We start from the raw sequence: 25,405 nt of genomic DNA on the forward strand, positions 1-25,405 counted from the left end.
AATTCGTATCTAGTATATCTCACGTTGGCATATTCTGAACATACTTGGTCAACCAAAAGTGAGAAGATAAAATAAAAGAAATAATTCATCCATTTAACCAATACAATGTTACATCTTGAGCTTCGTAATTGATATACTATTTGATAACATTTGAATGCGGTTGAACTGGTCGCCCCAGCGTGTCTACAGGGCCCCAGCACCATCATTAAGTGCGACGACAATCCCTTGGTATTACCCACGACTGGATGCAATCTTCAATCAAATACACTTTCCACCATCAACAACCATCTCTGTACCATTGATAAAGCGACCCTCATCGCTAGCAAGGTACAAACACATATTGGCAATGTCATCTGCCTCAGTAAGACGACCCAGGGGCACATTTCCAATAAACTTCTCCCTGTTCTCAGGAGTATCTTCCATACCAGTAAACATAGAGAAAAGGCCAGTCCCAGAAAGTAATGGCGCAACACTGTTCACTCGAATATTGTGCGGACCAAACTCCGCTGCAAGACCCTTAGTAGCCTATGCAGAAGGGGCGGAAAGAAAATCAGCACTGCTTTTCCAAACAATCAAAACAGCAAAAAAAGACAAAAATCCGCACTCACATTCGTAACAGCCCCCTTAGAGGCATTATACCACACCAACCCCGGTCGCGGCCGACTCGCACCAGTAGACGAGATATTGATCACCGAGCCTCCCTGTCCTTGCTCAATTAAACGGGGGATGGCGATCGTTCCGGCCAGATAGATGCTCTTGACATTGACCTTGAAAACGCGTTCCCATTCGTCTTCAGTGACTTCAGTCGTGGGCTAACGATATAACGTTCCACAATCAGCCTCCCATTCGATTGCTCAAATATTTCCACTCGACTCAACCTGATCAACTCAAACTAACCTTGTTCCGGTACGTAGTCCCCGCGTTATTCACCAGCACGTCCAATCGCCCGAACTTGGAGAATGCAAGCTCAACGACAGCGGTCCAGCTCTCGGCTTGTGTCACATCCACGTGTTGGAAGATCAGGTTTGCGGGGTTCAACGCGGCTACTTTTTCTCCTCCTTCGGTGTTGATATCAGCGACGATGACCTTTGCGCCTTCTTCGCCGAAGCGACGGGCAATTGCGGCTCCGAATCCAGAGCCACCTCCTTTAGGCCAGTGGAGAAGACGTTAGTCGGGGATATCAATGTTGGGAGATGCAAAGCGGGCATTTAAGAAATGCGGGTACACGGCTGGATCTACTACTTACCAGTCACGATGGCAACTTTGCCTTGGAGTCTTGAGCCTTGGGTGGTCATTTTGTGGGATTTATTTTCGAGGTATTGGGATGAGTAGAGTGATGCTTGGGAACCTGGATGTGACTTGAAATAAAAGTGTCCTGCAGAGGTGCCCAGGTGAGGGGGAGGCTCGGCTGTTAATAGAGTCGGCGTGAATTCCGTGGTTTCCCCGCATTGCCCGCTTCTCTGGCCCTGATATAGCCGTTATGTTAATCACTAGTTTTGACTCTATTTTATGTGAAGAATTCCTGATTTGGACTTACATGTAGTTCAATCTGCTAAATCTACAACCTTGGAGGCTTGGGGTAAAACTGGTACCAATATTCTTGCTCTGGTCCCAGCTATTCCGATATGCATGTATAGCTACCAATTACGAGTGCAAATTCAAGTCCAACAAAAGTGATCCAAAATATATTGACTAAATACTAGTAAAAGCAAGAGATTTCAGTCTGATTCTAGCAAGATGATGTCCTTTCGCTGGTATTATCCAGATCAAGTTCTAACGGTAAGGTCTCAGAACGAGGCCTTGCCTAAGCAAAGCCCCGAACACCCGTCAATCGTGCTGCAATGCCCTCAGATAGCCACGGTACCCATGGATTCTGAAGAATGATCAGTAATTGATCAAAAAATGGCAAACTGCAACGATGTTGTCAATTAAGACGATTAGCCAAGAAAGTTTTATCCGCAATCGGCGTGGCGAGAAAAAAAAACACAAGCCGGGAAAGCGATAGGAGGCATAGACGAGAAGGGTGGACCGGGTGGATATCTGTCATATCACGTCCGGTCGGCATTTGGCTCGCCCTGGATCGAGGAGTCGACCTCCTCGACCGTGTTAGTGGCACCCTTCGAGTCGATGAAATGCGTGATCCGCTCATTCGGGAGCCAAGCGCTCTCAGGCATGATGAAGTAGCAGGCCAAGGCGATGATCGTAACACAAGCCATGATGATGGGGGCGTCTGTGAAATAAGTTAGTTGCAAAGTACAGTAATTTATGGAGCGAACCGGAGATACAAACAGTTCAAGTTAGCCGCCGTGACAGGCCACTCATAAGGTGAGAAAAGAACAGCCACAACCCAGCCGTTCCAGAAGACGCCAATAAACTGGAAGGGCTTGCTCCAACGGCCAAGACTCCACTGTGGTTTGGGGAACCGGTCAGGGGTACAGAAGAGGCGTCCAAGACAAATGAGACCATAGGCAGCAGCACTGGGTACACCGGCAGCTGAAACGAGGGAAGTGAAAGCCACATTCGAAGGCAGGATGGTGCAGGAAATAAGAGCTGCAACACCCCAGACTACGATAACAGCGTTTCGAGGCTGACCATCGTGGATTTTGGAGACCCATCCCGAGAAAGGGAGGACACCATCACGGGCGACAGCGAAGACGAGACGAGAGGCAGCAATGATAGCGATAGCAGTGTTCTATGGATCGTTAGAAATTGAGAACAATAACAATAACAGGCAATTAGCAGATCTTACCAGCCAAAGTGCGATAATGCACACGATGTTCATGAAAATGTGGCCACCTTGGCCTAAGACGACCGCGTACAAGGGAACAAAAGGCTGCGGGGAGCCGAAACCCATGAGAACGTCGGCGGTGGGCTATGTATAAAAAGATTAGCAAATACTGGGTTTGACTGATCGTAAACTTTATACTCACCGAACAGAACAAGAACAAGATAATGGTGGCCAGGCCGCCAATACCACTAACGACGGTACTCCAGAAAATGCCACGGGCGGCGGTGATCGAGGCGTTCTTAGTCTCTTCAGCAACGTGACCAGAGGCATCGAAGCCGATCAGGATACCGGCCGTAGCCAGGTAAGAAAGACACCAGTTCCAGCCCTCGGGGGCACCGGTTCCGTTGTAAGTTGTCATGAAAGCCTCGTGGGTTGTCCGGAAGCCCCAAGTGTTGGCAGCACCAATGGGCAACCATATAAGGTTGAGGAAGAAGTCCAACATCACAAACCCAGATGACACCCAGAAGACATACCTGAAGTAACGGGCTGATAAAAATGCGTCAGTGATAATGATGAACTTTGCGGAGTGAGTTGAGCTTACGAGGCATGAAGTTCAGGAGAGCAGCCAAGGCAAGGAAAACCTCAGTACAGACCCATTGCACAGCGCGGAACTTGACACTATCGGTGTCTTGAGGGAAGTCGACGTTGAACACAGTAAGTTCCTGTAAAATGTCAGATCCGGCTTATGGATTGTCAAAGCATCTTGAACGCACAGCAAGCATGTAGTTTGCAGCAGCTTGAGTGTTACTGGCACAGAAGGTGGTCCATGCCGTGGTACTCCACCATGCAACAATAAATCCTAGCAAACGACCATACCGGGGGCCACCAGCTTCAGCGGCCCACAGATAGATAGATCCCGCGGAGGGAGAAGCAGAGCAAACCTCGGCAATGACAGACGCGGTGATAAAAGTGAAGACTAAAGTGACCAAGTAGCTAGTCCAGTAGGCCAGGTTTCCACCTGCCGCAATACCGGTACTGTAGGTTACGCGCACACCACCGACGAAGTAAAGCGCAGCTATCAAGCATCAGTACAAACTTCATGCGAAAGGGTTCTCGATCTTGATCTTCATTCTAGGCACACACCGAAAGTGGTTGAGAAGTTCTCAAAGAGCGTGTAAGTTCGGTGAAGCACCTGATTTAAAGCAGTTTTATTAGTCGCCGATCACGCTATATACACCGTAATGTTGTATATCAGATAGACTTGATCCCTACCGGCTTATAGCCCATGGTTTGCTGCGATACACGTTAGTTTACAGATTTTCCAAGAAAGGATGAGAGATATGTGCAATTGCAAGCACCTACCAGCAAAGCCGCATCATCCTTGGCTTCGTTTTCATTAGAAACGCGCTCACCACCGATATGCAGGTCTTCGCGACCGTCGACCACGAGGTCCTCTTGCGCCATATTTGCGGATCAAGGGATTTTCCGATGACCCAGGTTACAAATTTAAAAACTCGAGCGGCTGAATATTGGAAAGATAGGACAATATTGTCTTTGCAGGGTCACCCTTGCGTTGCAGATCAAGCACAACACGAAGAGCTTGGAAGATGAAAATTTCCCCAAATTGGCTTTCGGCCCCGAATACTCCGTAATATGGTAGCTCCGTTTCGCGTCCCCGGTCAGGAACAACTGCTAACCCCACCGAGCGGGAAGATTAGGGAGTCCACAGCAGTAACCTATCTTGGCAAAGCTCTAGACGATCCAGGACTCAGGAGATATCACTCGCAGGTCTTTGCTTGTTGTCCTGCGTCTGAGCTTGTTTCCCTGTGGTAGAGCTTATGTTTCAAGATATGAATTGATCCCTACGTGACCTTGAAAATAGTCACCAAGAAAAAAATGGACCAGGGATTAATACAGAGAGCCAAGCGGACTTCCAAAATATCCGGTTTCCGAGGCAATTCGACTCAGAACCCGGAGCTGTCTAGTCCGTATGAATGCGAGATGGACAAATGTTTTCTTTTGCTCGAAAATTTTAAGGCTCCGACCGCGCCTAGCCTGTTTAGTGGAAACTCAGATGGAGTTAACGGTGGGGACCAGAGGATCTGAATGTCAGCCCTTGGTTCAAGAGGTGAGAAAGGTTCCATGATTTCGGTGGAGACGCACCAAAGTGGAGAGAAAGATGGCGCAAAGTACACTTTGCAAAGGGGAAAAAACTGGTTCGAGGTGATTTTGATTCGTGGTTGTTAAATGCACCAAAAACCGGTTGAATCCAAGCCCCCACTTAAGGCTTGAGCCTTCAAATATTCCAACATTGGAACTACACTAGCAGTCACGCAATGGATTCTATATATGAGACTGTCAGGGGGGTTTCCGCAGCTATGGTTTTTCAGGACCGGGTAGTTCACAAGTGCAATGTTCAGCTCAAGTGCGAACTGTCAGATCTCTTCATAAATACACCGTAAGTACAAGCAGAAAAAGAGAAAGAGCAATATTCCTTGCGGTCCAAAATCTTGGCGGCTTTTTAAACAAATTCATACATAAGGCAACCTGTCACACGCCGCCTGGGCAGGCGACTGAATACAAGGACTCTCTACAAAATGACACGACCCTACTAATCTCTTCTTGGGCTTCTCAGGGAAACGTGCTGTCGTTTCCTTCTGTCAACCGCGCGCTTGGCACCTGCTTGTTGTTTGGAGTCGCATAAGCGCGTCGGCGTTTGCAGATTGTCTTAAACAGGAACAAGCCCGCTGCCCTGTTCTGCTTTATAAAAGAGCTTCGGATTACCGCGTTGCCTCTTGCTCAAGCCGAATTTGCCTCTGCCTCTTGCTCAACTCAATGAGTTCTGCCATAATTCGCCTGTTTTCCTCTTCGGGTTCCAATCGTACGTTTTGAGGAGGGTTGAAGATGCATACCGCAGGAACCTGCCTACTGATTCCTAGGCCTAGTTGGCGTACGTTGATGCCGCTGGTCCCTGGGAGTACGCGACCTCCAAATAATTGTGGATGCCACATCTCTATCTGAAGCTGCGTGATCCACTCTTGGAAAGGTATAGTGGCCCTCTCGGCATCAAAATAGAAGCTTGAGGGATTGAAGCTTGGAGAAGGCTGTGCATTCGGCTGCCCGCGTTTCGTATACAAGTGATCTTGTAACTTGACATATCTTCCCCGGTAGCCAAGGTTGAACAGTTGGACGTATTGCGCCTGCTTGAGATGATGTGCCCATGATTCAAAAACGCGCTTCCAAAGCCCCTGCATGTCATTTTTGACTTCAGCAGATAATGAAAAGACCCAACTACGACTGTCTTCAGTCAGAGGTCCTGGATCTGGCTTTTCAGGTGATTTTATCCCATCCACTAAACTGACTAACTCCAGAGTCAGTCGTTTCAAGGTTGGGGCTGCCGTTCGTAGAAATCCTTCCAGGCTATTCACCGTTACCTCGATGGAATGAAGATGAAGTTCCTCTAGTCGGGAAAACTGGATTCTCTGAGAGACATCCTCAAAGTAGAGAGGAGATAATTCCTCTATGGGACTCCATTGGGCAAAGGTCAGGATTTTGAGCGTCGGTGCAACTGTGACCAGAACATTAAGAAGACGTTTGAATGTCTTCTCGTCGAATGTTTCTTGTTCGTGATCTTTAAGGCGAATGCACATATGTAGAGTTGTCAGATCCTTTAATAGTGGAAGCAGTAAGTGATACTGTGACTCTGGTAGTTGGAAAGATTTCAACGTCATCCCGCAAGAGTCATGGCCGCCATGGGAAAGGCCACATGTATGGAGCGCTTGAATCTCGTGACTGGACTTGATTATAGCATTCAGCAGTTGTGTGAATGCTAAATTGTAAGGGATAAATGGGAATCTCTGAGGAAACATTGGAAGAATTTTCAAGTTGTAATTAAACTTGCTCTTCAATTCACATAAGCCCAGGCAGGTGAAGCCACTGGGCTTTACTATATCGAGGAGGAAATTTGTTGCGTAAAACCGTAAGCCAATAGTAATGGCGTTTTCAAGGCGTGGTAGGCATTTTTCAAGGGCACTAAAGAGTCCCGATTCGAGAATAGCACGGTGTTCTTTCAGTGTAGCTTCGAAGACAGAGTATAGAGCCTCAAACTCAGCCTGAATTGCACCCGGTTCTTCTATTGGTGGATTGCGTCCCCATCTAACCAAAGGCGCCGTTGTGTCCACCGATGGAAACCTTACCTTGTCCAAATGAGTCCAGCTTTCCAACAAGGTCGGAATAATCCAAATTTCTTCAACTGAGCCACGAAGAGTCTCATTGCAGGCTGCAATATGCTCCAGGCGATCAAGACCTTCACGGGTGAGAAGAAGCGATATTGTTTTGAAGTATCGGGTTGCATATGCCTCCAGTGTGTTGTCGTGTATTTGGCGGCAAGTGATCCTGAACGCGCCCCAATCCTGAGGCTCAAGATACTCGCAGATATGAGTCAATAGCTCTAAAGGCAAGCTTGTGATTGACATCTTGCGGTCATGCACCACTTACTAATATATAGATAATATATATCAATAGTAACCTTGAAGCTTGAATGTTGTGATCATCCACGCAAACGCAATGTTGGATCTGAACATTGAATGAAACCTCAAGTTGGAATGAGGTTGGCAGAGGGGCGGAAATCATGCACAATTCCGATACAGGAAGTGCTGGTGCCGTCTGGCTCCGGATCTCCGATTACCGGCGGCTGCCTTGAGCATGTGGATCAACTACAGCAGCCCTAGGGCTAGAATAGGAAAGGGTAGCCTTGGAGATATATGCCTAAAAGTACAGGAGGGTGGTGGGATCTTACACAGTATTCAATGTTGCCTTTGAACTTTGGGACTGGTGTATTTATACCTAGCTACGAAACCTTGGAATGAAACATTAAACAGATTTTCTTTTGTTATATTATCGTCACTAGTATGTTCTTCATGAGTGGTATGAGTAAATTTACTCGGGATGCAAACAACGGAGTCGTAAGAATGGAGGCTGTCTGTTCGACAGTGCTGACTTGTTAAGGTAGAAGAATGTTCGATTGGATTTCATCCAATGTCTCAGTCCAGCCTTCAGGGAAGGCTCGTCGTTTGAACCATACCCCCTCAAGTAGCTCAAGGCCCTTGTCGACATTCTTAAAGCCAAAGCGTTTCAACTCTTCCATGGTCTTGCGAACGTATTGTTGTTCTTCTTCTTTGCGGGTTTCTTGTCCAGCAATGAAGAGGGGCCACAGAATGGCTAATTGGCCAACGCCCTTGGATAACTTGCGGATCAAGGTTAGAATTCGAGTGATGAGCATATCCAGGTAAGCTCGATCTGTAATCCAGCGAATTCGACCTGCGCCAGCGATCTGGTGCAGATGCAAAAAAGTCGCTTTCTCATAGGCTTCGACGCATCCGACATACTCTAACATATCGGGAAAGGGAAACTGGGCAAGGGTTTCATCATCTAGCTCCATGTCACCCAGGAGCTGAAGACTGATTGGCGTACTAGCTCGCCACACCACTAATCGGTTGAAAATGTCTTTGTAGACAATGTCTTGCTGGGTAGGCGGCATCCACTGCTTGTCACGGGCAAAGGTACTGATCGCCGCCTGGACTTCCATCATTCCTGACCATGCGTGTCGCAGTTCTATCAGGCGCGGGTTGTCGGGCATTGTAGGTGATGATAGACTAGGTGTCCCCAGATTGTACTCCCACCCGCCGCCGAGGGTCTTCCAATAGTTCCCTTCGACAACAGTGCCACCGGGGGTGGCACATGCACCTGCCACATCGAGGTATGACAATAAGGAGACAAGAAATGATCGAAGGGGGTGATTGCATTCGGCGACTCTCTGCACCTCGCGAGTAGAGGTTCCGCCAGTATGGGGGTAGAAGAGAAGGTTATAGATCTCACGGGCACCCTTGAGATGCACAGCCCAGTTGTAGTTTTGAGAATCCATCATCTACAAAATTTGTCAACAAATGATCATACACTTTCCCCCACTCTCCAATTGATAGACAAACCTCAAAAAGACACAGCAATAGACATGTTGCGAAATCGGTCATTCCTAATTGTTGACTTGGTCGAGCATACCGAGCTCGGAACAATTGCACAGTTTCCCCATATTTACTCATTGCCTGCTGAAAATGCGAAATGCGCTGCGGTCCGACAGAGGTATTGGCTAAATGCAATGCGCCTAGGGCCTGCATCGCGCCCACCATAGATGGCGACGAGCGCGCAAAATCGGGGAAATGTTGGCGATAGGGATTGGTGTTGTCGGAATTATCGTAAATAAGAAGGAGGGTCGAGACTTGATCGATAAAATGGCCCAGATAGCGATCGTCTGTGGTTTGAACACACTTGGGCACGGTTTTTGCAGGCACCGGTTCGTGAAAGCGAAAGGTGACCTGCGGTTGTTGCGCTACAGTGGTCGGGGAGACCACTACAGCCTGCCATGGTCTGTCCACCTCCTCTTTCTTTATGACCAGTGTTCCCGTCCCCGGGATCGAGTCGCTTGGGTCGGAGGCTTTCTTCTTCCGCTTCTTGGTTTCCTTCGGCGGAGGTGGCTCCGGGATCTGTGTGGGGCCGTAGACCTTGAAGGTCATTCTCCCCTGCGTTCCATCACACTCGAGTCCCAGCCTCGTGCAGTTATTGCAGGCCGGAGAGGCCTCGTCACAGCGAACATGACGGCGGCGACAGGTCGAACAGCCTGTAAAACCTCGGTGGTGCCAGCGGCGTACTCGTTTACGGGGCGGGGCGGGCTGGGGCGGGTGGGATTCGGGCGACTCAGACGATGTGGACGTCACTGGCGCGCCCACGGGGCGAATCTCCATCAGGGAGGGCGACTCGGGAGCGCGCGGTGTTGGTTAAAGACATAGGAAACCCTTCTCAAGGCATGATTCTTGAGAGAGGTAGTGAAAAGGCCAAAGAAGCGACAAGGCTGAAGAAACTCCGACCTCGCCAAGGGCGCAGGGATGAGGAATATGATTTGGTGCCGTGGGTGTTGGGGTCGATCATCTCTAGTGGTTGATCACTTCCAACTCTCCCCACTCGGCCACGTCGCTAGCTCTCAGACCTTTTGCCTTTTTACAGCTCGTGATCAAATCAGATTAAATGACTGCAGGCATCATCTGCTTCAGTCCGCACGAACCGGTTTCATAGTCAACGGGCAAGGGCCGTTGCGGTAAAATTAATGCAGATCACGAGTGTGTTGCGGCTCGCGCGGTTTTTTTTACCCCAAATTCGCTTGCTGCAACTTAGATCGCAGGCTTGACAGGGTCGGACCTGCATCATTGCAAATACATCATCTATGATAGGCTATGTTCTCATCACTTGCCTGGTCTCAAAACTGAAGAGGAAAATTTGACTCTTTTCTGCTTTCGAATTTTCCAACCTTGCAGGTTTCAACCCAAACCCCAGCTGAGTCATCCATTAAACGTACAAGCAAAGTGTAACTATCTGATCTCTCTATACAACTACAGCAGTCAAGTTTCATATCTCATTCAAAATATTGATTCAAAATGTTGGCTACCAGTTTACTACGTCGTTACCTTCAAGTCAAATGTGTTTCTATAATGAGCTCTGGAAGGTTGATAAGCATGAAATTTTATTGTCCTAGACTTTCTAAATCAAATGTTAGATACTATTCAGTCCAAATTTGCAGTCGCTACCTATTGCATAAGGTGAAGCCTCTATTGACCAATACCGGGGCCTCTATCCACGCGGTGGGATTCAACGTGGTTGTCGCGCCAGTGCTCGTAGGTTCCAAGAGGAACTAAGTGATTCCACTGTAATCGGAGAAGGAAGTACAGAACCCAGCATTGGCAGCTTTGGGGTGGGACAGCGTGGGCTTCTCGCTCGACTGTACAGATCGCGCTCGTAGGGATCCGGCCCAAATAGAAGGTCTGCTTAATGCTGCGGCTATCAAATCGTGTATTGTATTCAATCGCTAGTTGAAAGTCAACATTATTCTGAAGGGAGTGGAACCTATATGCGCATCGATCAGCTCCAGGGTGACGCAGAAGAACCATCCAGTGATCAGGCCAACCGGGCTCTGAGTAGCAGACCGCAACGTAGATATCAAAGTGGAATGTATCGATTAGCGACATTTTGAACTATGCTATATGGTGAATGAACCTTTGCGGTTGGCGTTGAAAAGATATATAAATGGAAGGTGGAATGGGTAGATTTGGCTTGTCTTTGCTCTGTATTGATGATTGTTTGTGATGATTAGATTTCAATCCGAGGAGGAAGATCATCCTTCTTATAACATTTGAATCATTTCTTTTTGAAGCTGGAGGCTTGGACTTGAAGTTCGAACGTTAGCTGAAACACGCCCTTTGTTGAAGCAAACAACAGAAGAGATAGACTGGAAATAGATTTTGGAATCCATAAATAGTCTTCATGCCGGTGTCTTTCTTTGGTCTGTCATCTCGATCATAAATAGATTATTATAGATGAGAAAGAAGAACAAGGGCGAAAGAAGAAGAATAAAGAAGACAAAGGTGATACCTGGTAAATAAGATTGTTAATTTGGATAGTGAAAACAATGGCCATTCTCTCTGTGGCATTCATTTTGATCTCTTTCACAGGGCTTCAATGGGTTTTAACAATAAGCGATACCGCTTTGTATGATTTCAGATAGGTACTGATTGGAGTGTTCCTGGGTTGTGGAGTAATATTTCCGTCCAATTTTGTTGGAAATTGAAAGAAAGAAATAGAACTAGATAATGAGACACAGCCATTCCGAGATTATAATCTCTGTGGTGTACATAGCTTCAAGAATCTCGGGGCGTTTCCCATCTTCTTCTGCTTCAAGTACACAATAAAAGTTTCCAAGGTTACAATCAAGATCCATGCATATTAATACGAATTAGCCGAGATAGAGTGCAGTTGTCTAGTAGAGATCAATGTTTTATGTAAACAACAGTAGATTTGAACGAATGAGCGAACATTCTGTGCAACCTAATCGGCAAATCTCTAGATATCATCCTCTTCCTATCCAACCCCGCATCCCCCGCTTTGAGCCGAGGCTTCGCATTCACGCAATAAAGTAAGATTATTCGGAGGTCACCGCACAAGTTTCCTCGACATAAAACGCACTATTGTTTCCCAAAGAACATCGAATACTCAGCTTCTAGCCACTCAGCATATCCTGACCATTCGCATCCAAAGACAAAACAGAATGAGCTCCATCGAGGAATCGGATTCTTGGCAACTTAGAACTGCAAGAAAGAGAGAAGAATGCGCCAACAGAATCCCGTCCGAATGGAAAGTGTCGCAAAATTTCATGGCCAAGTTCGATGCCCCATTGTCAGATCATAAACATGACCTTATTCGAAGCAAGGCGATTCGTGAATCAGGGATTTTGACAGACCACGAGATAAAGATTACTGAAGACTATACAGTCTCTGATCTGATCTCTGCATTAGCGAAGGGGAGTCTCTCTTCGGTCGAGGTGACCCTAGCTTACTGCAAACGTGCAGCTGTGGCACAACAGTTGGTAAGTACATCGTACGGTTATTTACCCCATCTTTGATATTCTATTGAACTAATAATATGAAGGTTTCTTGCCTCGCTGAAACCATGTTTGTTGAGGCCTTGGAGCGGGCTAAACATCTAGATGATCTACGAGCTCAAGGAAAACTAGCAGGTCCGCTCCACGGTCTTCCCGTTAGCATCAAGGACAACTTTCAATTCAAGGGACGAGATGCAAGCATCGGCATGGTTTCTTTCATCAATGATGTATGCACTGAGAACTCCGCTCTTGTAGATATTCTTTTGAAACTTGGCGCTGTACTCTACGTGAAGACAAATGTGCCCCAAACAATGATGGTATCTATCCCAGCTATTCCTCGGTTATGTCAGTACTGACACTCCCGCCTTAGACGGCTGATTCTCACAATAATGTATTTGGGCGCACTTTGAACCCTTGGAATACCACACTGGGCCCCGGTGGCTCCAGTGGGGGAGAAGGTGCCTTGATCGCCCTCCGAGGGTCACCTCTTGGATTGGGGACAGATATCGGGGGTAAGCCAAAGTAATCTCGAAAGAATTTTTCAAGGCTAACCTGATTGAAGGTTCTGTCCGGATTCCAGCTCACTGCTGTGGAATCTACGGTTTCAGACCTAGTGCTTCCAGAGTTCCCAATGGTGGAATGCGCGTCTGCACCACGCCTGGCATGAAGTTTTTGCTCTCTTGTATTGGTCCACTGTCATTGGATCTGGGTGGAATCGAAACCTTTTTCCAATCACTTTGTGGAGCTCGCCCTGCAAACTATGATTCCAGTATTCTTGATGTTCCATGGAGACAGGTTGATAAAAAACCAGTTCTCAGGATCGGTGTTGTTCCTGAGTCAGCTGTTTTTCCTCTCCATCCACCAATTCGGAGAGTTTTGAATGAAGCAATCGTCTCGTTGAAAGCCCAGGGCCACCAGATAATCTTTTTGGACGAAAAGGATTGCCGTGTTTTGGAGGTGAATGAGGTAGCCTGGGGGATTTTTAGCCTTGACCAACATTCCAAGAAGCTCATCGCGTCGGCAGGTGAACCTGTCGTGCCGGCTATTGGCCATATTGTGAACCAATTTGAGAAACTGGGGCAAATTATCACACCATCCTTACCTGATATGAGCGCTCTGAGTCTAATGGAGAAGCTGGCTCTGCTCAATGTACGAAGAGCGGAGCTGCGAGAAGCTTATCGAAAGCTGTGGGTGCTGCATGATCTTGATATCTGTGTTGCACCCCCAGCTCAAAATACCGCAGTGCAGCATGATATGTTTGGACTCGCTCCTTACACTACCTTTTTGAACTGCTTGGATGTAGGTATCCTGGAAAGTTCGGCTTGAGATGTTGCTAATGAAGACCTATAGTACCCATCGTGCATTCTTCCATTTGGGGAAGTGAGCGACCAGGATTCCGGACAGACTTTCGAGCTCAAAGCAGATCAAGTCGCGCCCGAATGTGAGTTTATCCCTCCTGAACTAGTTATCAGAACTTAAATCATCTTACCAACTCGAATGTTAGACAACTTCGATCAACTCAAAGGCACACCATGCTCCATTCAGCTGTTCACGACCACCATGCGGGATGAGGAATGCTTGCAGATGGCAAAGCAAATCGACCAGTGTCTGAACCGTCCAACACAAGGCTTGGCGGAGAGAGCATCCAACATTTAGATGTCCATCTATGTATCACCAATCAGGCTTCTGGATCTATTTTTGGTCGGAAAATAAAACTTGTAGAGGTGTAAGCGTACGAGGTCAATATTCACGCTGAATCAACTTTCTGGGAAGTAAAATTGCATCTGCTAGTCTGACTCTTTTTTTTTCACATTTCCACGTACCTACTCGCGCATCTAGGTGTTGGTGAGGAGGGTCATTGTGGTTGGGGTATCATTGTATGACGCGGGTCGCGCCAAGTCTCGCGGATCAGGGCTTATCTTGATTTACAGTTTCTTGGCGTACGAAAGATGAGATACTGTGTAGAGAGACTTGATGAATTTAAAAAGGCACTTGAATTTTCTTCATTTTATCATTCAATTCACATCGTCTGCTCCTTGTCTTGGTATTATCGTAATGATTCGAATGAACTCATAGGGTTCGACCAGGAGGAAGAGGAACAAATGAATATCGGGGGTGTGAGAAACTGGGGTCCAGCACCCTATGCATAACCTGCTTCGTGATTTTGCCGATACTGTCTGGTGCGACGAGGCTACTTAGGGGATACTCGCCCCCGCGACCCTCAGCCTCGAGAGCCAAGTAGCCTGGGGCATAGAGCTCAACATCACTGGTCCACTGCTCTCGGTCACAGAGTTCCATTGAGTTGGGGAGCTGGTTTGCTTCCTTGGCTTGGTAGAGAAGATCGACGACTGGTAGGTCCATATCAAGTCTGATATTCGTTAGTTTGCTGGGCTGACTTGGTAGGTCAAAGGGTACTCACGGGGTGTTTTGGTGTCTATAAGCACCCTGGCAATGCTTGACATTGTCAAAACTAGACCAATTCTCGAAGGCGTTCAGGTATGGTATTTTCATATTGAATGGGCGGATTTCGACGGACTCTCTTACATCCCCGTTGGTTTCAAATGTAACAATTGTCAGGCGCCCGCTTTCCAGGCCTAGTTCATCAACCATCATATATGGTCCTGGATTACCAAGATAGAGTACTTTGCCAGTATGTGTGAGGAAGATCGACTTGAAAGTTGCAGTCTCAAGATTCGCCCAGGGTAGGTAGTCTTCTACCGAAGGATCGGTAGTAGTAGTTTCGGGGTTAAGGGTAGCCTCTAGTGGAATGTGGCTATTGATTAGACAATGCCCGACCTCAATATCATAGTCATACATCAGAATCGCGAATTTGACTAGTCGCGCCTGATTCTCAGGATGTTTCTCATCAATAGGGGCAAGACAAATCAGGCCATTGGTTTGGCATGGCTGTGAAGTTTCATAGAGACGTTCCAATGATTCCGCTGGGTATCGAAGGCCTTCAATATGATCATTCTTCCTTAGCCCCTCTGTACCTAGAAGACCCACAGGTATACATAATTGGTATGCCTGGATAAGGGAAAAGAAGAAGTTAGTATAATAGACAGAGATTTGACGGAGTTGGACCGAGGTGAATTCACATCACGAAAGTCCTGTGTAGCTGAAGCCCATTTTTCTACGAGTTCCCGTCGGTGATTTAACTCATAGTTCTCATCGGAGGAACCTGCATTCGCTGCAGTAACCCAGTTTTCCTACCTTCATGTTAGCAAGGAATTTGAGAGGCCAATGCAGATTGGTATCACGATTTATACTTGTACAAAGAGTAGCCAGCCCTTAACTTCCTCTTTAATCTCATCCCAAGACAGATCTGGATCTGGGTGTGGTTGAATGCAAGTGGGGATGCCCCCTGGCCAGTGTTGTACAGATCTCGGCATCGTGGGTGAGTTAGCGTAGGGGTCTAGGGGTCCAAAGGGCAGGGGTCCAAGGAAGAAATGGCTTAAATAACAGGGCACTGGAATTACCGGATGAAAAACTCGGTCAACTCCACTTGTTTTGATCCACTTTTGCCAGGAACCACTTTTGTAGAGTTGATCCGCCCCATTTGTTGGCCCCAGCCCCGAAACCCTGAGTCCCTGACCATTGAAAAATCCGATTCAAATGTTTTTTGAAGACGGTATTCGACAACTCGAACCGGACAGGAGAATATTGAAGCCCGAGTTCAAGATTGTCAGAACCGTCATCGCATATACAATGAAGACAGCTTGGTTGGCTTTTGAATATTGAGAAGGAAGAAGAGTCCAATCAGAGACCGCGTACTAGATCAACGCCATCAAAACTGTATGTGCATGGTGTGGCTCCGGAGCGGTACACACTAGCTAGGGGGGTAATGTACGACCTAAGGTCGTGAAAAGCTCAAGGAATTAATGGTAATAATCGTTAACCACCAAAGGTTCAGATCAATAATATCCAATAAGCACAGTATGCAACATCAATATTTGAATTATTGAAGGAGCTCTGTGATCTTGCTATCGTCGTAAAAGTTGATGTTCTAGCCCTCTCTTTAACTAAGCAAATGACGCGTTGATTAATCCAAATCCAATAGCATCAAGCTGCAGTTCCTCCTTGGGATAACGTGGGATAAGGGACAACACCGCTTTGTTAAAATCGGTGAAAGCCGATTGACTTTTCAATGCTGAACTTTCGAAACTAGGAGGATATGCACCAGAATGTGCCCAGTCAATCAACCACACTTGTTCATGCTGATCCAGGATGAGGTTCCGAGGGCTGATGTCTTTGTGTGTCAGGACAAACTTGGTGAAATGAAATGGCGGTGTTTCCTTCGCAGCTTGGTTGAAATGTTTGCAAACATCTAGCTTGTGATTAAATCAAGCTTCCATTTCAACAGTATCCGCAAAAGGCCCTGCGCTGTAATCTGTGAAGAATCGACCACGAGATGGGCCTCCACCAATTGGGCCAGGATTTTGAAGCTCAAAAGACTGCATCTCTTGGATCATACCAGCAACTTGAGATGCTATTCTCCCTTGGGCATCACTGGACAGACAGTTCCAACACTCATCCAACGGCTGGCCGGGAACATAATCCATCACTATGTACCCAAATGTACCGAAATACTTTGTGTCATCTTTGACTTGAAATGAGCGATGGACTCGTGGAACTCGGATTGAGGTTTTGGATGCAACAAGATTGAGTATTTCCGCTTCGCCGGGCAGGATACTCCCGCCAGCCTTCAGGGCAAGATTTTCCGAGAGTCGCACAACTTTCGTCGCACCATACTGATGTATAATAGGAGCAGATGTAAGAAGGCTTGAAAGTTCTTTATTTGTGACGGACGTAAGATCCCTTTCATCTAATGGAAAAGGTCCAAAGGGGTCACGGCTTCGGGGCTTGTTATTGAATTTGAATGTCAGTCAAGTATGAGTCATTTATGCCCAAGCGAGTGGATTTATAGACATACATCGCGAAATGGTTCCAAATATTTTGGTAACATTGAACTCGATTTGAGAGCGAGATGTGACAATAGTAAGGTATTTATTAACGCACACGAAGGTACTCTTGACATGAAAGGAGGCACAGGACTAGGATGTGCAATCATGTGACACATGCATATGTACCTAGATCATTTCACTTCTTTGTATTTACTATTAGGCGATACTGCATGTGTCAGCACTTGAGAGTTATAGTAATGATCTATGGACTGAAACACATACAATCAATCCCCAGTTGTCATGACTCAGGTCCGCCTCAGATATCGATTGATATGTCCAGATGTCATATATGCATGCGTATATATAAAAAAGTGGAGAGTTCTATTGGTTGATATCTGTCAAATGGTGATGCGTGTGGATATTTACGGCAATCAATAGATGCATGTGGAGACTTGCGTCATTTACTAGCTGTGAGTTCGGCTTGAGACGATCCGATTGGATTCGAGTATGTTATGTAGCTGTGCATACTTATTATGATTTGACTATACAAGTCTAAATATCTCAGTAACCTTGGAACTAAACTTCAAATGTTAGTAGCACTGTAAGCCTGGTTGAAAAGTACCTGGTTTTTTTAGTGCCGAAAGCCGGCGCAATCAATATACTCCGCACCATGACCTACTACGCGCTCCGGCTATCGGCATCTTGGGACTTGGATCCTTCTTGTTGCGGGGGAGGTCTGTGATCTGTGGTCTGTGATACTACGATCCTATTGCTCAACTCCTTGAGAAACCTGCGTGGGCCTGAAAATGCTCAACACGTCCAATTCTTTGTTGTGGCATGATTTCCAAACCAAGTTTGATGGGTGTGGAGAAAAAAGAAAAGTGCCCGAACTTCTCCACGACTCCACCGCGACTCCACAAAAACCCCGCGGGGATCACACAAGTTAAGGCTGTGGCTTCTTGATTAACCGGAAGAACCGTGTCCAAAGGGGGGCGCGTACCGTTTCATTGCAAGGTGGGAGTCCGAGAGCCTCTCCTACCTGACTCCTCTTTCTCGGTCATTTCTTTCTCGTCTTTTGTCTCTCTTCCTTCCTCTCCCTTGTTCTCCACGCCTTGGACACCCTTCCTCAGATGTGCCTTGGTTGTCTGTGATCTATGATTATTAGCGCTTCCGGCAATGACGGCTACGCTCTCTTTGTTGTCGGCGCTAAGGCCCTGTCGCGTGGCCTCCAGTGCGCGCGCGGGGAAATCGTTGCTGTCCGTGACTCACGCGGGTAAGTTTTTATTTTCAACGCTCTAGACATACTCTTCTTGAATTGAGGACAACACTCTAACACTTTCAATTAGTCTCTCAGGCTCGTCAGATCACCCTCCTTGCCTCATCGCAGAATAAACTCTCCCTCAGAGCACCTCAATGGCCTACCGCGTCTAAGCGAAGCGCGTCGACTACTACCACCCCGACTGAGGATCCTGTGTCAACCACCCCTTACACCGAGTTGACGGTTGGAGTACCTCGCGAAACACACCAAAATGAGCGCCGTGTTGCAATCACGCCACAGAATGTGGCTTTGCTTCTTAAAAAGGGCTTTTCACGTGTGCTGATCGAGCGCGGGGCCGGAACAGAAGCACAGCTTCTAGACGATGCCTACCAACAAGCCGGTGCCACAATAGTGGACCGTGATGCTATATGGGCGGAGAGTGATATTGTGCTGAAAGTCCGAAACCCGCAGGCGGAAGGACCATTCAATGAGATTCAAGCTCTTCGTAAAGGCTCGACTATTATCTCTTTCCTGTACCCCTTCCAAAACAAGTCAATTGTGGATGCCCTGGCTGCCCGTGGCGTGACTGCTTTTGCTATGGACCGTATTCCACGTATCTCCCGTGCGCAGACATTTGATGCCTTGAGCTCCATGGCCAATATTGCAGGATACAAAGCGGTTTTAGAAGCTTCAAACCACTTCGGCCGCTTTTTGACTGGCCAAGTCACGGCTGCTGGAAAGATTCCCCCCAGTAAAGTACTGGTGATCGGTGCTGGTGTAGCTGGTCTGAGTGCAATTGTCTCGGCTCGCCGCATGGGTGCTATCGTTCGGGGGTTCGATACCCGTCCTGCTGTCCGTGAACAGGTCCAGTCATTGGGTGCAGAATTCATCGAGGTGGACTTCCAAGAAGATGGTTCTGGGCAAGGTGGTTATGCCAAAGAAATGTCCAAAGAATTCATTGAAGCCGAGATGAAACTGTTTATGGAGCAAGCTCGTGAAGTTGACATTATAATTACGACTGCTCTGATTCCAGGAAAACCTGCTCCAAAGCTGATTACGAAGGAAATGGTCGCTGCTATGAAGCCTGGCTCGGTCATTGTAGATCTCGCATCCGAAGCCGGTGGAAACTGTGAAGCAACTGTTCCTGGTGAGCTGTCTCAATACAAGGGTGTTACGATCATTGGCTATACCGATCTTCCATCTCGTTTGCCGACCCAATCATCAACGCTCTACTCAAACAACATCATCAAATATTTACTCTCCATGGCCCCTAAGGATAAGTCCTTTGGAATCGATTTCAATGACGAGGTTGTTCGTGGGTCAATTGTCACACTCAACGGCGAAATTATCCCACCCGCTGCGCCTGCTGCTCCTCCTCCCGCTCCCAAGCCCGATACCGAGGCCATTGCGGCCAAGAAAGAAGCCAAGCTCGCTCTTACACCGTGGCAACAGGCAACCCGAGATGTTACCACTGTCACCGGTGCAATCGGTGCAACTCTCGCTCTTGGAAAAGCCACGGGCCCCATTTTCATGGGCAACATGATGACATTTGGATTGGCAGGATTGGTTGGTTATCGCGCCGTATGGGGAGTGGCTCCTGCTCTTCACTCGCCGCTTATGAGTGTCACCAATGCTATCTCCGGAATGGTTGGTATTGGTGGTCTGTTCGTCATGGGCGGGGGCTTTGTTCCGACCACTATCCCTGAATACCTTGGTGCGGCATCTGTGCTGCTTGCATTCGTGAATGTCTCTGGTGGCTTTGTTGTGACGAAGCGTATGCTTGACATGTTCAAGCGTCCAACCGATCCTCCAGAGTACCCATGGCTATATGCTGTTCCAGCACTCGTATTTGGCGGTGGTTTGGTGGCTGCAGCCAGCACTGGAATGGCTGGCATAGTTCAAGCCGGGTATCTCGTTAGCACAGTTCTCTGCATGACTTCTATTTCCAGCCTTGCTTCGCAGCAGACAGCCCGCCGTGGAAACATCCTGGGAATCTTGGGTGTGGCTTCCGGTATTCTTGCCTCACTCGTTGCTGTAGGATTCTCTACTGAGACGTTGACTCAATTCGCCGTCATGGCTGGAACCGGTGCCTTGGTCGGTGGTCTAATTGGCCGTCGCATTACCCCAACTGGGCTTCCCCAGACTGTTGCAGCGCTGCACTCGGTTGTGGGTCTTGCTGCCGTTTTGACCAGTATCGGTAGCGTCCTGGGCGAAATTGGCGAGATCTCTACTTTGCACATGGTGACTGCTTATATGGGCGTGCTCATCGGAGGTGTGACTTTCACCGGATCAATTGTTGCGTTCCTCAAACTCGCAGGCAAAATGTCTTCTAAGCCAATGCTTTTACCTGGCCGGCATGTCATTAACTCGACTCTGTTGGGCGGTAATATGGCGACCATGGGGGCCTTCTTGACTTTGGCCCCCGCCAATCCTGGGATCGCAGCGGCTTGTTTAGGTACAAGTACATTGCTCAGTTTTCTGAAAGGTTACACGACAACGTCAGCGATCGGCGGTGCAGATATGCCTGTCGTTATCACGGTGCTGAATGCCTATTCTGGCTTTGCCCTTGTCGCAGAGGGTCTCATGCTAAACAATCCTCTTCTGACAAGTGTAGGCTCACTTATTGGAGTGAGCGGTTCAATTCTGTCGTACATTATGTGCGTCGCTATGAATCGGTCGCTTACAAACGTTCTTTTTGGTGGTATCGGTACTCAAGTGCAAAGCCAGAAGAAGATCGAAGGAGAAGTGACACAGACAAGTATTGACGACACAGTCGAGGCACTCTCCGGTGCCGAGAGTGTCATTATTATTGTCGGCTATGGAATGGCGGTTGCAAAGGCTCAGTACGCACTGGCGGAGATTGTCAGTATCTTGCGCTCGAGGGGCGTTACCGTCCGCTTTGCTATTCACCCCGTGGCAGGTCGTATGCCGGGCCAGTGCAACGTGCTTCTTGCTGAGGCATCAGTACCATATGATAGTAAGTTTAACAATTGACCTTGTCACAAATAAGCATCAGCTCACTAACAATTCTCTAGTCGTTCTGGAGATGGATGAGATCAACGAAGATTTCAAGGAGACTGACGTTACTCTTGTCATCGGCGCCAACGACACAGTCAACCCTATTGCTATGGAGCCGGACTCTGCTATCTCCGGTATGCCTGTCTTGCACGCATGGAAGAGTAAGGAAGTCATTGTTATGAAGCGAGGAATGTCCAGCGGATACGGTAGGTTCTGATACATCTCAACCATTATTTTACATGTCTAATTGATATCACAGCCGATGTGCCAAATCCCATGTTCTTCATGCCCGGAACGAGAATGCTCTTCGGAGATGCGAAGACTTCGTGTGATGGTAAGTTCAGGTCAATCTAAGCTACAGGGAAAGATACTAACATTTTTCCCTCTTTCTAGCTATTAAAGCTGCCCTGGAGGCGCGCAAATAGACTTCTACTACTATCGTAACTTGATACTCTGTCTTCGCTCATTTCGCTTTATTTTTATGACCATGTGCATAACCTTACCATGGCATTTACATGGTTGACTTGCTCTTCTCGTTCATCTTTCCAAACTGTCCCTATTGCTGATGCGCTGCAATATACCATTCTCTATGCTAGCATAGCTCTTTTCTACGTATGTTTTCAAGGATCCATCAATAGAAATGAACTAAGCATTTTCGCCCCGGAGTTATTCAATAATTCTTGATTTGTGTATCTAGTAGATGCTTATAACTAGGCCAAAATAGAGGGTGCTAGTAGTCAGGTAACCAGCCCCTCGCGCGCGAACTAACTAGCGCATCAACATCACTGATTCCTCGTCTCCCAATACATTGAGGCATTGGCAATTTCAATCCACCACAAAAGCCTCGAGGACATTATCCCACTGCAAGCAGTTCCCGATATCGAGGCACAAAAACAAAGAACAAATCCGCCTGCGCCGTGATTACAACCCACGTAAAAAAAAAGACCAAACAAATAAGCAAAACAAAATTGTAAAACCAAGACCCGGACGCCCGAAAAAATTAGTAAACCGCCAGAATAACACCCCAAAAACCCAGAAATTACTAATACTAAATTAAAACTAAACCTTATTAAAAGCCCTCTTCCCAAGCTTCAAACCCATGAACCCACGCCCACTGCCACCACTAGCCGCAGAACTGGCATGTCTCGCATGGCGTCTCTGGCTCGTTTTCCGCACGGGTCGAGAATCATAAGTAATCGTATTAACAGCCGGCTGGCTGGAAGCCGCATACGCAGCGGCGCTCATATCCCTCGTATCCATTTCCGAGCGCAAACTGCTGATGGAATGGATGCTTGAGGCGGCCGAATGTTTCCGCGTCATGCGGCGCATCATCGGGGAGCGGTGGGGGATTATGTTGGGGTTGCTCGGTGTTAGAGGTTGAGCAGCGGTGGGTCCACGCTTGGAGCTGTTAGGGTATTGTTGTTGCTGCGTGGGTGGTGAGGAGCATGTAGAAGCCGGGCTGGGAGCGCGGGAATAGAGGGATGCAGCGTCACTGTGGTGGTAGTGGTGGTGGTGATGGTGGTGGTCCGGGACGAAGTAACTTCTTGGGTCATCCCGGAACGACGGGGAGGCGGGGCGTGAAGGAAAGGAGGGCGAGCTGTTTGAGCTGCCACTGGCGCTGCCGCTGTTGCTGCGGAGTGAGGGTGGACGGAGACCTGGTTCTGTAGGGCGTCGGGGTGAGCGGAGGGCGGCGAGAGTGGGAAATGATCTCTCGGCGCCGGAGGTGCGTGGACGTTGGCGGAGGGTTGAGACGGGACGCTGGTGTGGGGAGGGGGGGAAGTAGGGGAGGACGGGGATGTCGGAGACGCTGCTTATGGTTGCGCTTGCGCTTTGTAGTGCGATGAAGGAGTCCCTGGGTAGGTTTGAGAGGTCGGGGGTTGTGTGAGTTGAGTCCTCTCGGTCTGTTGAGTGGCCTTCGGAGAGTCTTGGTGATGTTGATTTGACGTCTGTCAGGCGGGGGACCTGGAGATTGCCTTCTAGCTTCCCGTCGAAGATGCGGGATTCCCTGTTACGGGCGTTGCCTCGTGTTCGGGAATGGCTTGGTCTTGCCCGTGAATTCTTGGACCGTGATCCCAAGGCATTAATGAAGACTAGGGTTGGACGGGTCGGTGGCTCCATCAAGGTGATCTTCTTGGCGATCTGGATTTCGGCATTCTCCACGGAAAAGATGGACGACGGGGACGAAGAGCGAGATCTTCGGTTGTTGGTCGGCGGTGTATCAGGCGAGACATAGATGGCCGGCTGTAGGTAGAGATTGGGATCTATATCAGGAGGACTCTCTGGCAGCGGAATCTCAAGAACCATATCGTCTTCGAGATCAAACACACGGGTGTTTTCCCCGAAGGTTGCATCACTGCTTCGCTTCACCGTATCCATTGAGACGGGGCGTGGCCTCTTGGCTACTTGGAATGGAGCCAACAGATGCTCTTCTCGGTCTGAGTCTGGATCTGTGTGCGAGTTTTCATCGGCACTGAGATCTGAATCGATGGTTCCGGCTCGGTTCGAGCCTACTAGTGAAGGGACCAGGTCTGGTCCAGCATCCGATTCCGATACATCTTCCTCGTCTGACTCGTATCGTTTCTGTAGGCTCTGTCGGCTCAGCCGGTGAAGATTCAACGAGGTAGTGGGCTCGTACATCTTTGCGGGTTGTTCAGGTGGTAATCCAAGATGCACACAACGTATGGTTTATCCAAAACGATTACTGTTCCAGACAGAATAAGACGGGAGAAATGGAGACCAGCCCGTGTTAGAGTAATAAGGGAAGGAGAAAATGAGACGAAGATATTCCTCTTCGAAACTTTTAATCACCAGAAAGCCCTAAGATATTAGGCAGGTTCCCCCGGGTTTATGAATATGGCACAGACTTGGATCTGTGAAGGAGATCCGATCCTGCAGAACGGGGGTCAAGGGAAAAGAAGGTCTTTAAAGGTACTGTAACTAGGATTGAGCCGCCCTCGAAGGCATCCAAGGTACAAGTATGGAGAGAAAAAAAAAGAGTCCCACCCGTCAGGTATTGATCCACACTAGGAGGGGTGGATGGGCTTTTTTAGACCAGGGAAGCGCCATCTGCAAGAAAGAGGGGACCGACCATTTTCGATCCCTGTCCACGTGTAGTCAAATTCAGAATCCTGTATTGAACAGCGCGAAAAGGTGTCCCTGACCGACAGTGGCTTTCTTTTGGGTTTTTTCCTTTTGGAATTTTTGGTTTTTTGGGCTTCGACTATCTCCTGCAGGAGGAAGGAGGAGGTCATCCTGGATTGGTCCAAATGGCCCCAAGCTAGTCAGGCCGCCCATTGGCAGAGGATATCCACGCCGAATGTGATTGGCGATTAGGGGGTGCAGGGTGGGCAACAGCGCATCACCCTTGCAGCTGAGACTGGGATGGCGGAGGGGGGTTCGCTAGGGCAGGAACTAAGGATGCTAAGGATTGGGCCGTTTCACCATTCGACGCGCACCATCCAGCATCGTGGCGAGGTTGGGACCAAACTTTACTGCCTGTAACACCGGAGAAAAATCTGATAGATCATCGTGAGCTGTCGTTGGTCTGGTCAATGCGCCAAACGCTGGGGCTGCAGCAAGTCAGGACTGAGCGCTATCATTGGCTTTTCCGACGTCACCATGAAATAGAAAATACTAGCAGAACTAGATTACTTGCAGAACAGAAGATGCACTCTCCGTAAACCAAATAATCTCAAACAGGAGAAGCTCGATCAACGGCCCAAGAATGGGCCCCAAGCTTTGGAATCTTACAGTGTTTTTTTTTGTTCATGTTCGGAAAATCCCTGGGTTGGATCATTCGTAGCGCCCGGAGTGGACTCGGTGGGGATTTGATCAAGATGGAACTCACTCAACTGCCAAGCTTAACCGCTTCACAACACTTGGTCTTTAGCTCAAACACGCTAAGCACGAACTCCTAGTGGATTCCGGTATCTCCTAACCGAGCATTGGCCTTTTTTTTGGCTATTCCTTTTTTTTTACTTTTTTTTTTTTTTATTATTCAATTGCACAACGCGTCC

At 48.0% G+C, this 25,405-nt stretch overlaps 10 protein-coding genes across 10 annotated transcripts; 2 read left to right on the forward strand and 8 right to left on the reverse strand.

Moving 5' to 3' along the window:
* Positions 1 to 258: 258 nt before the first annotated feature.
* Positions 259 to 1,466, reverse strand: N7466_000946 (SDR family oxidoreductase; the record flags this gene model as incomplete). Its single annotated transcript, XM_057160344.1, has 4 exons — positions 259 to 525; positions 609 to 812; positions 898 to 1,145; positions 1,247 to 1,466. Coding segments are annotated over 4 exons (939 nt in total), but the record flags the coding sequence as incomplete, so codon positions are not given.
* Positions 1,467 to 2,048: 582 nt separating this feature from the next.
* N7466_000947 (putative amino acid permease) lies at positions 2,049 to 4,192 on the reverse strand (the record flags this gene model as incomplete). The annotated part of the gene is made up of 9 exons (XM_057160345.1): positions 2,049 to 2,230; positions 2,290 to 2,692; positions 2,750 to 2,872; positions 2,931 to 3,274; positions 3,330 to 3,450; positions 3,502 to 3,803; positions 3,872 to 3,920; positions 4,001 to 4,021; positions 4,091 to 4,192. The coding sequence occupies 9 exons, from the start codon at positions 4,190 to 4,192 to the stop codon at positions 2,049 to 2,051; spliced, it is 1,647 nt and encodes a 548-aa protein (XP_057026593.1).
* Positions 4,193 to 5,508: 1,316 nt separating this feature from the next.
* On the reverse strand, positions 5,509 to 7,203 carry N7466_000948 (F-box protein; the record flags this gene model as incomplete). The annotated part of the gene is made up of 1 exon (XM_057160346.1): positions 5,509 to 7,203. One exon carries the CDS (start codon positions 7,201 to 7,203, stop codon positions 5,509 to 5,511), a length of 1,695 nt encoding a protein of 564 aa, XP_057026594.1.
* Positions 7,204 to 7,730: 527 nt separating this feature from the next.
* Positions 7,731 to 9,525, reverse strand: N7466_000949 (Zn(II)2Cys6 transcription factor; the record flags this gene model as incomplete). Its single annotated transcript, XM_057160347.1, has 2 exons — positions 7,731 to 8,654; positions 8,716 to 9,525. 2 exons carry the CDS (start codon positions 9,523 to 9,525, stop codon positions 7,731 to 7,733), a joined length of 1,734 nt encoding a protein of 577 aa, XP_057026595.1.
* An 858-nt stretch (positions 9,526 to 10,383) lies between these two features.
* N7466_000950 (uncharacterized protein) lies at positions 10,384 to 10,800 on the reverse strand (the record flags this gene model as incomplete). The annotated part of the gene is made up of 1 exon (XM_057160348.1): positions 10,384 to 10,800. One exon carries the CDS (start codon positions 10,798 to 10,800, stop codon positions 10,384 to 10,386), a length of 417 nt encoding a protein of 138 aa, XP_057026596.1.
* Positions 10,801 to 11,876: 1,076 nt separating this feature from the next.
* N7466_000951 (putative general amidase) lies at positions 11,877 to 13,865 on the forward strand (the record flags this gene model as incomplete). The annotated part of the gene is made up of 6 exons (XM_057160349.1): positions 11,877 to 12,194; positions 12,257 to 12,526; positions 12,580 to 12,721; positions 12,772 to 13,508; positions 13,560 to 13,650; positions 13,714 to 13,865. 6 exons carry the CDS (start codon positions 11,877 to 11,879, stop codon positions 13,863 to 13,865), a joined length of 1,710 nt encoding a protein of 569 aa, XP_057026597.1.
* Positions 13,866 to 14,279: 414 nt separating this feature from the next.
* N7466_000952 (uncharacterized protein) lies at positions 14,280 to 14,570 on the reverse strand (the record flags this gene model as incomplete). The annotated part of the gene is made up of 1 exon (XM_057160350.1): positions 14,280 to 14,570. One exon carries the CDS (start codon positions 14,568 to 14,570, stop codon positions 14,280 to 14,282), a length of 291 nt encoding a protein of 96 aa, XP_057026598.1.
* A 1,982-nt stretch (positions 14,571 to 16,552) lies between these two features.
* Positions 16,553 to 17,175, reverse strand: N7466_000953 (Aminoglycoside phosphotransferase; the record flags this gene model as incomplete). The annotated part of the gene is made up of 2 exons (XM_057160351.1): positions 16,553 to 17,071; positions 17,143 to 17,175. The coding sequence occupies 2 exons, from the start codon at positions 17,173 to 17,175 to the stop codon at positions 16,553 to 16,555; spliced, it is 552 nt and encodes a 183-aa protein (XP_057026599.1).
* Positions 17,176 to 18,289: 1,114 nt separating this feature from the next.
* On the forward strand, positions 18,290 to 21,814 carry N7466_000954 (putative nicotinamide nucleotide transhydrogenase; the record flags this gene model as incomplete). The annotated part of the gene is made up of 5 exons (XM_057160352.1): positions 18,290 to 18,386; positions 18,460 to 21,348; positions 21,407 to 21,595; positions 21,649 to 21,723; positions 21,783 to 21,814. The coding sequence occupies 5 exons, from the start codon at positions 18,290 to 18,292 to the stop codon at positions 21,812 to 21,814; spliced, it is 3,282 nt and encodes a 1,093-aa protein (XP_057026600.1).
* A 634-nt stretch (positions 21,815 to 22,448) lies between these two features.
* On the reverse strand, positions 22,449 to 24,026 carry N7466_000955 (uncharacterized protein; the record flags this gene model as incomplete). Its single annotated transcript, XM_057160353.1, has 1 exon — positions 22,449 to 24,026. The coding sequence occupies one exon, from the start codon at positions 24,024 to 24,026 to the stop codon at positions 22,449 to 22,451; it is 1,578 nt and encodes a 525-aa protein (XP_057026601.1).
* Between the last annotated feature and the right edge of the window lie 1,379 nt (positions 24,027 to 25,405).

This window comes from Penicillium verhagenii (assembly GCF_028828195.1).
Source record: "Penicillium verhagenii strain IBT 33310 chromosome Unknown utg000002l_segment0_segment0, whole genome shotgun sequence".
NCBI classification, from domain to species: Eukaryota; Fungi; Ascomycota; class Eurotiomycetes; order Eurotiales; family Aspergillaceae; genus Penicillium; species Penicillium verhagenii.